Genomic DNA, 13,359 nt, shown 5'->3' on the forward strand with positions numbered 1-13,359 from the left:
TAACACGGATTGGGTCTCAAATAAGTAACTGCAAGTCTTCCTGATCCTTGGGTCTCTAAACTAAACTAGACTAAATTAAACTAAACTGAACTGAACTGAACTGAACTGAACTGAACTGAACTGAACTGAACTAAACTAAACTAAACTAAACTAAAGAAAACTGAACTAAACTAAACTAAACTAAACTAAACTAAACTAAAGAAAACTGAACTGAACTGAACTGAACTAAACTAAACTAAAGAAAACTGAACTGAACTGAACTAAACGTTAACAAGTAGATCTGTACAAGAAGAACCGTCGTCATCACCTTAAAAGGAGCATTGCTGGATATATGAATCAGTGGGAAACTGGATTATTTATAATAATAATAATAAAACTAATACTAACAGCATTAATATTAATAGTAACGACAACAACACGAGCCAGTTGTCGTTGAACACGAAACGATGAACATAACGAAGAGAAATATCGACAGCTAAGCAAAATCAATACATGGCGGAAAGAAGTTCAAATTGTCAAATAATACATTTGTCACGTTCAGCCTTTCATAACGATTACGAAATGCAAATTGATGATAATATCAAACCGGGTTTTTTTTCCAAATCCTGCTTAGCATCTATTTTATCTTTGGAGTTACTATATAGACGATCAATATTTGTAGCCTACTCAATGAACTACTACTAATGAAGCTTGTGATTTAAGTGTCTTTTATTGATTTTTCTTTTGAATAACAAGAATATTATCCTTTATATCTCCCGGTTGATCATTTACAATGGGTTCAATCTGTAATTTATAAACAAGTCTCGGTTTCAAACCAAACAAACACAAGTACTCGCCGATGTTCGTGGTCTTGTATAGTGTCGTTAGGCTACATTATCTGAGCATTTACCTCTCATTTACATTTCATTATTTTCGCCCAATCATCTTAAAAGTATAAGTACGAAGGAACGTTCACCTTACACACTGCAGTGTAGGCACAAAAGTTAAAAATGTAAAGCACGCAGATGCAGGTAGTACAATTTTAATTGTGAGCGGATTTTTTTTATTATAGGTACTACAGCTGTTGTTTGGCAATATTGTTTTCAATGTCTTCACAGGAACATATACTGTTTGTATCATTGTTCTTTTTGTTACAAAGTAAAAATTGCAAAGGAATGTAGCAGAATTGAAGTATATTCTACTTGTCGATGGAACCTACAAATGAAGTGTTATCTTTTTAACGACAATGTTTCACTGTCCTTTATATACTTAACGCTATGCTGCGCTCGTTTATTACCATCGTATAACCATTTCAAGTAATTGTGTCATTTTTGTACAGCACGGAAGATATAGCAAATACATTTTGTCAGATTCGGGAAAATCCCTTCATGATAACTTGTGATAATTTTACTAATTGGATATTTATAACTTCGGAATTGCTGTTAAGTACAACATATACGTTTTTCTTACTCTATGAAATCGTCACATTGGTCGGGAACACATTGAAACTGGCTATATATAGAGAGAGTGAGGGGATACACCAAGATGGGGTCAACTTGTCACCTTGGACTCGTTACAATGCTAACGATTCCTTGCGGTTTGTTTTCGTATTTTGCTTTTTATTATAGTTACAAAATACAAATATTCTTTAAAGAGGGCACAAACCCAACACTAAGTTCATCTCATATTATACAGAAATCTTTTATGAAGAGCAATTCTCCCAAACAGATTGTCTGACACCAATTTCTCATAGAAATATCAACAGAAATTGGTTACGGTTTTCAACAGTTCATCAGCCATTTCTGGGTTGTTGAACAGACATTGTAAACCATGGCACGGTTTTTACAGTAATGACAGACTGTAAAGATGTTAAACCCAATTTAGAAAAGGCAGAGAAAATCAAGAGCTGCTAGTGATTTAAGGCAATATTATGTTGATTTAATGCAATATTATGTTGATTTAAGGCAATATTATGTTCGTTATGAAAGCAATCGAATGGTAATAGCTTGACACTTTATTTGTGTTTATTCTAAATGAGAAAAGGGAAGACAAACGTTAAAACGAACTGTAACGAAACATAACTTTAAAGCTGTTAAACACAGCCAAGCAATAACTGAGAAACGTTGCAAACATATAAGTCTTTACAGTTTCTACTGATAACTCGGAGAATCGTGTGGATTTGCAGCGGGCAAAAGCTCTCTCATGTGAATGAATGCCAGTCACTCCAAACATAACTAACATATTTAAGCTCTGCAATGGATTACCTTTATTTAAATTTCATCCTTTTAGATGTGTTTGTTCCTGTTTGATTTCTTTAATTATACCATAATCAGGCGCGTATCCAGGATTTTCTAACCCGGGGGGCGCGAATTACTATCTAAGCGGAGCGCCACCATCGGTTGGCGCGGAGCGTACAAGAAAATTTTTGGTTTTGATACCCCCCAGATCACCGGAAATGGCACTTCTCGGGCTTGAAAATGAGCAACCAGATATACACTTTTGCCTGAGAACCAAGTATTTCCCAAAAGTTTTTTTCCATCCCTAACCTTTTTGAAGATTGTCACCAGTCACACATCATGTTCGACCTGATTGCATGTCCTATGGATCATTGCTTTTGTAGGTGATTCTACGTCACGGCCCACAATATCCGAAAGCCCCACTTTTCAAGGTTTTAAGCCCATTATTTGTTGAGAATTTGAAAATTCACATTTCTCGTGAATAAAATCACTTCAAAACATACCCATAATGTTGCAGAAAATTCAATCTATGGATAACCAATATAGAAAAACCTCCTTGAACCCCTAACAGACAGGTCAAAATTGCACGAGTAGAGGAAAGTATGATGAATAATGTTGGTGAGGAAATTTTGGAAAATTCCGACACAGTTAATTTATTGGTGTAGAAATATTGCAACCTCTTATAATGGCTATTATAAAACTTGGTTGAAGGAACAGAAAAATAGCAGATATTTCCGATATCAGGTATATCGAAACCGAACACTACACACATAGGCGTAGGTCCCGTAGGAGGCGGGGGCTGCAGCCCCCCCCCCCCCCCGCAACCAAATTTTTTCCAATTTTTTTCGGACACCTACTGAAAGAAAAATAAATAGCAATGAATAGCTTAAAAATGATCTTCGTGGTAATTAAAATAAAGTTGTAAGCTTGGCCGATATTACTACTGTAAAAGAGAGTTTTGACATAAATGGATCTGTATGCTTTTTCTCCATCTACATAAGATATTTCGTTGTTTACATTAGCATTTGGCGGTATACTGTGCAACATTCACGGACCGTGCGGTACACGATGCCATGCAATATAATGACCGATGTTTGCTTATATGATATTGGCATCGATATGTTGAACGCGCGCTTAGCGCGCGAAAAATTTTGGCTTTTTTTTTGGGCAAGTCATTACAGCCCCCAAATCCAATTGAGCTCCTACGCCTTTGACTACACACATAGACAGTTTTTGAGGCTGTTCATCGTGGAAAATGCATTTCAATGCTCACTGATATGATGTTATATCTGCTATTTGCATTACAAATTCGAACAGGCGTGTAGCGAGTAATTGCCTGCAGGCAAACTATCTAAGCGAAGCGCCACCATGAGTTGGCGCGAAGCGTACAAGAAAAAATTTGGCCGAAAATGCCTCCCAGATCGCTGGAAATGACACTTCCCAGGCCTTGTAAGTTGCATCTAAGCATTGTCTATTTTGAAATTACTAGCGATGTCATAAAGAAAATTTGCTCGGGGGAGGGGGGGGGGCGGTCGCCCCCTTCCCGAAATGTTCCCCGACGACTCGGTCGAGTTCAAGACCAGCCACAGTTGGTTCCATATAGCACAATTCTACAATTGTTTAAGGCGTCCATACACACACACGCGTTGTATATAGTATTTATATAGATACATTAGTGAGAGAGGAAAAATGGAAACGTCAAAAATGGAGTTGTCGATGTAAGGGGTAGGGTGAGGCGCACACCCCTTCCGTAATCCTTGATCTGTCACTGGCTACCTGTGTATATAATAGGGATCAGTGCTTTAACTATGACTGTTCCTCTTTCTATTCCCGAGGTCTTGGCTATCTTCTACTCCCTCCTTTCTCCTTTTTCCCTCTTTTTTTCTTTTTCTTTTCCCTTCCTTCCTCTCCTCCTTTTCTTTTTTTCCCCCTCCTGTTCCCTTTTTTCTCCTCTTTTTTTCTCTCCTCTTTTCCTTACCCGGGGGGCGCGCGCCCCCAACGCCCCCCCCTGGATACGCACCTGATAATTAGCCCAAACTTTATTCGTAAGAGGTATAGGTATAGGCTAAGTCTGGCAGCTACGTATTTTCACAGCTTGTATGAATATATTTTTGATATAGCTGTTTGTACAAATGTGGTGGATCTTCCAAATCATGTATATAGCTATAAGCCCAAAAGAATAACCTTTTAGTGAAAATACCCGGTGTTGGTATTGGTGTTGTTGTTGCTGATATTGGTGTTGGTGGTATTGGTGCTGTTGTTGGTATTGGTCTTGTTGTTGTTAGTGTTGGAGTTTCTGTTGGTATTGTTGTTGGTATTGGAGTTGTTGTTGGTATTGGAGTTGTTGTTGGTATTGGTGTTGTTGTTGTTGGTATCGGTGTTGTTATTGGTATTGGTGTTGTTGTTGGTATTGCTATTGTTGGTGGTATTGGTATTGGTGTTATTGTTGGTATTGGTGCTGTTGTTGGTATTCGTCTTGTTGTTGTTAGTGTTGGAGTTTCTGTTGGTATTGTTGTTGTTGTTGTTGGTATTGGAGTTGTTGTTGGTATTGGTGTTGTTGTTGGTATTGGAGTTGTTGTTAGCATTGGTGTTGTTGGTATCGGTGTTGTTATTGGTATTGGTGTTGTTGTTGGTATTGTTATTGTTGGTGGTATTGATATTGGTGTTATTGTTGGCATTGGTGTTGTTGTTGGTATTTGTGTTGTTGTTGTTCCGTGCCCGATAGTTTGAGTTTTGCCTTGTGTATGCGTCAGCCTCTTTCGATCGATGTGGTGTGATGGTAGGGGTGGGGGTGAGGCTGGGAGAGTAATTACGACAAAGATCGACTAACTGACACTAAGAACCATTGGAACAATTCATACTTTATTGACTGACCCATACGTATTCTTCACACAGTAATTAGCCTGTCTATTGCTGGATTGTCAACAAGCAAACTCCAGGAAGTGACCAAAGGGACATTCAAATGCACGAAGATCTCTCTGGATTCCCAGTCAACTACCTCAGGTAATGATGGTGAACTGAAGTAATACACTTTTGGTATTGTGCTACAATGACCCAATTCCATTTGTCGTGCGTTTCACTATATCATTTTCTTAACATATCATTGTGTAACGACTCCTTGCTTTAACATCTAAATCCGTATCGTGCACTGATATGATTATGATTTACCATAGATGTAGCTTTATTATTTTTACCATTTACGAACAATATCTCTTCCTGCTATTCGTTATATGTTTAGTAAACATTCGTTGAAAGGACAACGGTTAGCACTAGTTTAGTATGTTAACTGTTTGAAATACCAATAGCGCCAAACAAAACCTTACTGTACTATATTCATATCATGTAGTTTATTAAAGTGGTCATGCCAAGGGGTATAAAACTTTTGAAGATATATTATTTGGCATATTTGATTTCCAAAATGTCACTTTCGACGTATATAACGCAACCGTTTGCGAGAAATCGTAAAAAACAAAGATCGGGTTTTCGGTGACCTCCACGAAAAACCCCGAAATGAGCCTCAGTACGTGATGACGACATAAAAGGGACGTAAGCTTTGTCGACAAAGCTGCTGTGTGTCAGCTCCGTGCACACAGTCAATAGGAGTTTCGTGATGTGTACTGGCTACTTTCGTCTTTCTTTTGTACGATTTCCGTCTTTTAGAAGCAACTCATAATTATTATGCCGCATCGGTGTGTAATCGGGAGGTGTAGTAACACAAATTCGAAAGATATAAGTTGTCGTTTGTGGCCAAAAGATAACAAAACAAGGCGATTATGGACGCGTTTTGTTCAGTTGACAAGAGCAGATTTCCATCGGTCTACCGAGTACAGCGTTATTTGCAGCCAACATTTCTCAGCAGAATGCTACCCTGCATCTCATCGACTTCAACAGCAATTTGGATTAGGAAAAAGAAAGAAAGTTGATCTTATACCTGGTTCCGTGCCAACGATAAAATATCCGCAAAATATTCCAGAGACAGCCGAATCAGCATCGGTATCAGGTGAACCTAGCGTTACAAGTTGTAGTGGAACTGATAATAGCAACACCCTTGTAATGGCCCAACACAGAATATCAGTGACAGTAGATTATTCAAGCAGCATTCCCGTTTCGAGCGATGGGCGTACTGGTAGTACAACTGTTGCAAGTACGGTTATAGACACTATACCAGCAGAATTCATCCCTCCAAGGAAAAAGGTCAGGTTATCATCAGAACGTCGTGTCAGGAAGAAGGTTAGTAGACTTAGCCTAAATTTTGTCTGGTGGGGTGGTGGTTTGAAACAAAGAATATATTTCTATTATTCATTTGCACAGAAGATCTTCCACGTATACTTTCCTAGCTAGGCTAACGTTAGTTCGTAACGTTTGGCTTGCTGTAGTCAGGTAGTGTAGGCCTACAGACTACTCCACACCGTGTACAGTAAAACATCATGAAAATGTTACTTGAACATAATAAGAATGTCAATTACGAGTAAAAAACTCCAAATACTAATATAGAAGACCGTAAACGTTTAATTTCTGGGGCCTAAAGTTACGGAATGTTCAAGTAAAGAAATAAGTTCACCATTGCAATCCCTGCAAGCGTTCCTGGCGTTCATCCTGGTTGTCCACTTCATTTTCCGCTTCGTTTTCGTCGGCAAGCGGCTCGAACTGGTAAGGAATAATATCTCCAGCATTTTGATCTTCGTTGATTTCGTTGTCTTCCAAATCATTTTCATCATAACTGGAGCTAGAATATGACAAATTAACATCCGAAGAGCCGGAGGAACTCTCACTGTCAGAAGCCATTTCGTGCAGTCTACGTACTGTAAAAATCACTGACTGTATCATTGATTCCTGGGATGACGTAGTTAACCGTCGTGACGTCATCAGTTACCGTTCCTTTTTTTTTTTTTGAGAACCCCAATAAATATTGATTTCAAAGTTGATTTTTGTCATGAAAATGGCTTTATTTCCAGAAATTTCTGTTGGATTATTGAATTCAGGGATATCAAAAAGCTATTTCAGGTAAAATCTCATTTTTTTTGGGAGGCTTGGCATGACCACTTTAACTATAAAGTTAAGTTGTGTCTCTTGCGAACAGTACTGGGCACGTAAGTATCTATGTGATCAAGAAGAATTGAATGATATGTTTGACAATTTCCCAAAGTCCCGAATAATGTAATAATATAAAGTTCAATAAATTCATTAATGGACGTTAATTAATTTATATTGTTTCTTCATTTAAATGCTATAAGCCTGTTATTTGCCTATTTTAGCTTGTAGGCAAATTTTGCCAAGTGAAATGAATGGGTTTTCATTAGGCGGTAGTGTAAAATGGGTTTTCCTTAGGCGGTAATTTCAACATACTGTTTAAGCTTAAGTCATTTAATAAACTAGAATGAATTAATAGGCATTCTTACATTGTTGTCTTGAGAATGTACATTCTATATTTCCGTCGCAGTCCAAATGGTAACAGGTTCCCAAGCTACGGAAGATACCACGTACGTAACATCGAAGGTATCAAAGCATATAGATGACAGTACACCAGAAACTAGTGTAATCCATGACCCTACTACGACCAGGGGGGCAGTTTGTGAGTATTTTATTCCCAACTTTAGAAATTTAATTTGATTGGTATTTCATGCTTTCATCGTATGGAATTCAACACAGCCCTTATACTTGAGCTGAACATTTCATACGCCATACGGTCGGCGTTGATGTCCTAAATATGTCCATATTTCTGTTGCAGTCAAAATGACAACTGATTCTAAACCAGCGAAAGAGACCACATACTTAACGTCTAAGGTATCTACTTATGCAGATGACAGTACATTAGAAGCTACTACAATTCCTGACTCCACTACGAAAACGACAGTTCGTAAGTATTTTTTTTTTCCAATTTTAGAAATTTAATTTGATTGGTATTTCATTTCTTTTATCGTATGGAATTCAACACGGCCCTTATACTTGAGCTGAACATTTCATACGCCATACGGTCGGCGTTGATGTCCTAAATATGTCCATATTTCTGTTGCAGTCAAAATGACAACTGATTCTAAACCAGCGAAAGAGACCACATACTTAACGTCTAAGGTATCTACTTATGCAGATGGCAGTACATCAAAAGCTACAACAATTCCTGACTCCACTACGAAAACGACAATTCGTGAGTATTTTATTTCCAATTTTAGAAATTCGATTTCATTGGTATTTCATTCCTTTTATCATATGGAATTCAACACAGCCTTATGTTTGAGCTTAAGATTTCATACGGTTGCCGTGGATGTCTTGAATTAGTGATGTCCATATTTCTGCTGCAGTCAAAATGACAACTGTCTCTAAATCCCTGACCTTACTACGTTCGTGAGTATTTTGTTCCAACGAAGTTTATAAATGTTTAGTTTGATTGGGAGGCCTGTTTTATTTGTTTTATCGTAAGGAACTCAACACAACCCGTATATTTGAGCTGAACATTTCATACAATTGTCATTGATGTCTTGAATATGTGATGTCCATATTTCAATTGCAGTCAAAATGACAACTGATTCTAAGCCAGCGAAAGAGACCACATACTTAACGTCTAAGGTATCTACTTATGCAGATGGCAGTACATTAGAAACTACAACAGTTCCTGAATCCACTACGAAAACGACAGTTCGTAAGTATTTTAATTCCAATTTTAGAGATATGATATGATTGGTAGTTAATATCGTTTATCGTAAGGAATTAAACGAAGGCCTATACTATATCAACGTAAGATTTAATACGGTAGCCAAAAAGCTTTATTAGTCGTTAGTATGGCATTTCCATATTTCCTTATATTTCATTTCGTTGGAATGTTACAACTGATGATAAATCTGAGAAAGAAAATAAAACTGTCAACATTAGTCTTTTTTCTCTTTTAAAATTATCGTTCATCATAGTTAATTTCGCTTAAAAAAGGATAAAATGAGTGTTAATTTACATTGATATTTTTTCGTTGACATACGGTAACGTCAGAATACATGGAATGTGCGGTTACCAACGATTTAGTATTGAACGAATTTGAATTACACCCATCAAATATAATGTAACATTATGCGCATTAATACTTTGCACCCATGTAATATCTATGTTTTTTACGTTGCAGTAAAACTTTCGACGAATATCGTAACTACGGAAGATAACACAGACGTAACTCCAAGTGCATATACATCTGATTGGAAAGTAATTTTAAGAATAAACTATACACTCATTTAACCTTAGTAGGACCTGATTGTGGGGCAACGGTGTCTTTACATTTACATATATGTTTGTTTATATTCTCCGTTACAGAGGAAATTTCGACAATATTCATAACTACGGAAGATCCGTCAGACCTTACTACGATCATGTCAACATACGTAGCTGACAGTACAACAGAAACTGATGGAATCTCTGAACTAACTACGAAAACGGCAGTTCGTAAGTATTTTAATTCCAACGGTAGAAATATGATTTGATTGAGAAGTGATAATTAAGAATTAAACTGCCGATCTAAATCTCATTTATCCAAAGCTATGTTGGCATAATATTGTATTCGTTAGCATTTGATATATTTATTTGTTATTCTATTATTACTCTTACAATATCACGCACCATAGGTCTAACTTTGCGTAATGATACTGAAACATATCCCATTTTACTATGAAGTTTTTGGTTTGGTTTGCTTTTCTCACAAAGCCTGTCCGACTTGGATCGACATTGGTGATGACCAATACTGTTTGAGCGATATCGAACTTAATTGGACTGAAGCAGCCGAATGTTGTCGCCTGCCACCAAACAATGGACATCTCGTTTACATAGAAAGTGAAGACGAGAGAGACCAAATAGAGAGTTTTCGTGATGCCCTCAATACATATGTAAATCGTTGTTGGATAGGTATCGAAGACTCGATTAATGAAGGTAACATTAATAACCCACCCGATACTCATAGCTAGTACAGTAACTACTGTTCATGTTCCACAACCGTGCACCAGCAACTACTGCGCTGTGTTTGTAGCACGGTAACATGTGTTACAGGTGGCACAGTAATTACTGCATGTTACCGTGTTGCAAACACAGCGCAGTAGTTACTTATGCACGGTTGTGGAACATGAACGGTAGTTACTGTACTAGCTATGAGTATCGGGGACATAAACCAGTATCACATATATTTATAAGTAACGATGTTGGACAGGTGTTGAAGGTCCAATGACTGAAAGTATAATATTCATATCCGTAGAGCATTTTAAAACCACACGTGGTGTTTATCAGTAGCCGTGTTGGAAATTGTCGAAGACACCATGAATGAAGGTATCATTTATCACAGGCAACGTATTAAAAATCAGATGGTTTTGTTAAGTTAAGGTGTGGGATAGGTGTCGACAACGGAATGTATGAAGATATCTTTTTTTAACTGGTATCGTAATTTTTAAATCCACGTGTATTTGTTAGTAACGGTGTTGGATTGGTGTCGACTACCGAATGAAAGAAGACAATATTAACTGGTACCGTATATATATAACTGCCATGCATTTATCAGTAACGGTGCTGGATAGGTGTCGATGACGGCAAGAAGGAAGATGGATTGACAGCATATATGTTTCCACAATTTACAGCATATCAGTATTAATATTGTGCTTTTTGTTATCATGTAAGTCATTAGTTCCATACCTAACACCGGTGTGGTCATAACACTGCATACTGTGTATTGTATTAACGAGTCTTTTTCAATTATTTAAGGAGAATGGACGTACGAGGACGGGAGATCCCCAGCATTTGTCAACTGGGAATATGGGGAACCGGATGGTAACACAGGTAACAGAGGAGACCAAGACTGCGCATTTATAAATTCTGATGGTTATTACCACGATGCCCCTTGCCATAGAGACTTGCATTTCATCTGTGAACGTTGATGTTATATGGAACTGTGAGCTGTTATCGAAAATACTTTCTCCAAAAATCAGACCTAGTATCAAAGTGAATGTGGTTGGATTTATGATCATAATGTATGACGAAATCCAGCTTCAAAAATAGTCAGTCAGGAAACATTGTTATAATCCATAGTTTAACTACTAAGATAAATGTGTACAACGAAACATTATTCTTTCCCTCCATGAAATGCATCTTTTTAGCAGATAAACCACTTTATCGATGACTTTGTCAGCAATGTAATTGTACATAACTCCCCCCCCCCCCCATCCTTATGTTTAATGGCTATGATCCCAGATAACTGGACATATACATAAAGTGTGTCTATGTATAAAGTGCAATCGCTGATATCTTTTTTCATTAAGTGATGGTTGTCCATGAGGAATTCAAGTTAAAGTTGACCAGTATTAGATATACTAAAAAAACAAATATTCAAAGTATTCAACGTGCGGGTCAAGAATCATTCTACGGATACAAATATTTTGGAGGTCCCCCCCCCAAAAAAAGGTGAAATAATCATTAAGTAACATTACAAATTCACCACCATTTTGCAACTTTACTCAGCCTTAATCATATAAAATGTTGTGAAAGGCGAAAAGGGCTAAGGTGATGAACGGTTCTGGTCACCAAGGAAAAAGCCAATATATTATCCAGAGTATACTTTACCAATTTAAACTGTTCGATTACATATCAATATTAATTGTTGCGGTCGTTGACTTTTGTCGTGTAAAATTGCGCACACAATTTGGGAGAATGTGAAGCCGTCCCCCTCCCCCTCTCCTTTTACTTTTCTGCAAAATGCTTTACTTGATTGGCCCCACTGTTTGGGGATCTTGTTTTGATATCTCTTAGCTATTTCAAAAGTATAGATGGGCAGAAATACTTCTCTAAGGGGATGTTTGGAGTTTCTTGAAAAGTATCAGCCATTTTGAGTGCACTTTTTAAAGCAAACCAAGGTTAAACCGGAAACTCTTCTCCACTCATCCCCCAACCACCGCCGAATAAAAAATAAAAAATATGAAACATCTACTTCTCATTCATATTTATCACACGGAAATAAAGGCTATAGAATACAGTTAAAAGTATTTCCCGGTGGCTAAAGGTGATTGCTGAACAATATTGATGAAACTTTTATGAATCTAACTGAGAAAACCACATTCTCGTAGCACTTTGTACTACCAAGGTATGAATATTTAGAAGCAAGTTAGTGATATTTTGGCATCTGGCAACAGCAGAATGGATGCTATCATCAGGGCACTTTAACTGAAACTTTCTTTGTTTATCTTTATAACTTGTTAATCGTTAATTCACAAACAAAAATGATATTTATACAAAAAAAGTTACATTTTCATGAAATTCTAAGAACTGAGAACTTTGATAGCTATGAAAACATTCTTAATGTATCAGGTTTCAAAGATAATTCAACAAGGAGATTATTATAGTCTAATTAAAGCTTTCAAAGAGCTCAACTGACATCACAGACCTCCTACTGTGATACAACTTCCTGGAGTAGACTAGCCAATCAAAATAGGTTACATTAAATCAACCATATCTCGAATTAGGAGTATGATCTTGATATCTCTTCAGTATAAGTTTCAAATTGATTGAAAAATCCAGAAAATCCCTTTAAATTATGATTCTTGAAAATGTTTAATCTAATCGGCTTTTCTTACATAGCAGCAAAACAATGAAATGCACTACCAAAAAGATTTAAAACTGCAAACAACTGACAAAGTTTTAATTAAGTTATGTCATGCTTTATGTACTTTTCGAGCATTTCGTCATATGAAAGTTTGACACCATTTATCGTTCATGTACATTGCACTTTTGAGTTCTTTTTCCTTAATCATATGAAAACGAAAATTTGAAAAATTGAAAAAGGGAAAGACTTGTTGGTAAAATACATGTCACTTCGGAAATCACTTCACATACCTATGAATGTTACTTTAACTGCTTGTTATTGCTGTATATTTGCGTATATGTCCTAAATGTTCTGTTTTTGAGTTTCTCTGAAGTTCTCCTTTGTGATATAATGATTCGCCAAACAGCTTACAATTTGCTTCAATCCTCAAGATAATCCCAAGGTTGGGAAATATCATCATTATTAAGCACTTTCATAATAATTAAAACAGCGTTATTACTTTTAAGAAGAATCTGCTCAAATACTTACTATGTATATGGAACATTGTGGCTAAAAAACAATGCTGCACCCACCCTAGAGACCTATTGACTG

The 13,359-nt window shown here is 36.9% G+C and overlaps 1 protein-coding gene and 1 long non-coding RNA gene across 2 annotated transcripts; both read left to right on the forward strand.

Moving 5' to 3' along the window:
• Nucleotides 1-273: 273 nt before the first annotated feature.
• LOC139977479 (uncharacterized) lies at nt 274-7,779 on the forward strand. The gene is made up of 3 exons (XR_011796552.1): nt 274-1,576; nt 5,112-5,219; nt 7,657-7,779. It is a non-coding gene; the product is annotated as an uncharacterized lncRNA (long non-coding RNA).
• Nucleotides 7,780-7,949: 170 nt separating this feature from the next.
• Nucleotides 7,950-11,319, forward strand: LOC139977320 (uncharacterized). Its single transcript, XM_071986607.1, has 6 exons — nt 7,950-8,073; nt 8,233-8,361; nt 8,725-8,853; nt 9,510-9,638; nt 9,897-10,118; nt 10,938-11,319. Exons 1-6 carry the CDS (start codon nt 7,950-7,952, stop codon nt 11,108-11,110), a joined length of 906 nt encoding a protein of 301 aa, XP_071842708.1. The 3' UTR covers nt 11,111-11,319.
• Nucleotides 11,320-13,359: the final 2,040 nt, after the last annotated feature.

Source organism: Apostichopus japonicus, chromosome 12 (genome assembly GCF_037975245.1).
Source record: "Apostichopus japonicus isolate 1M-3 chromosome 12, ASM3797524v1, whole genome shotgun sequence".
In the NCBI taxonomy this organism is placed as follows: Eukaryota; Metazoa; Echinodermata; class Holothuroidea; order Aspidochirotida; family Stichopodidae; genus Apostichopus; species Apostichopus japonicus.

Bases quoted from the DNA above. Each gene is read 5' to 3' on its own strand.
- LOC139977320 (XM_071986607.1), top strand. From the start codon at position 7,950: ATGACAACTGATTCTAAACCAGCGAAAGAGACCACATACTTAACGTCT. The intron at 8,362-8,724 runs GTGAGTATTTTA...TTTCAATTGCAG, and splicing joins CACTACGAAAACGACAATTC to TCAAAATGACAACTGATTCT. The intron at 8,854-9,509 runs GTAAGTATTTTA...TCTCCGTTACAG, and splicing joins CACTACGAAAACGACAGTTC to AGGAAATTTCGACAATATTC.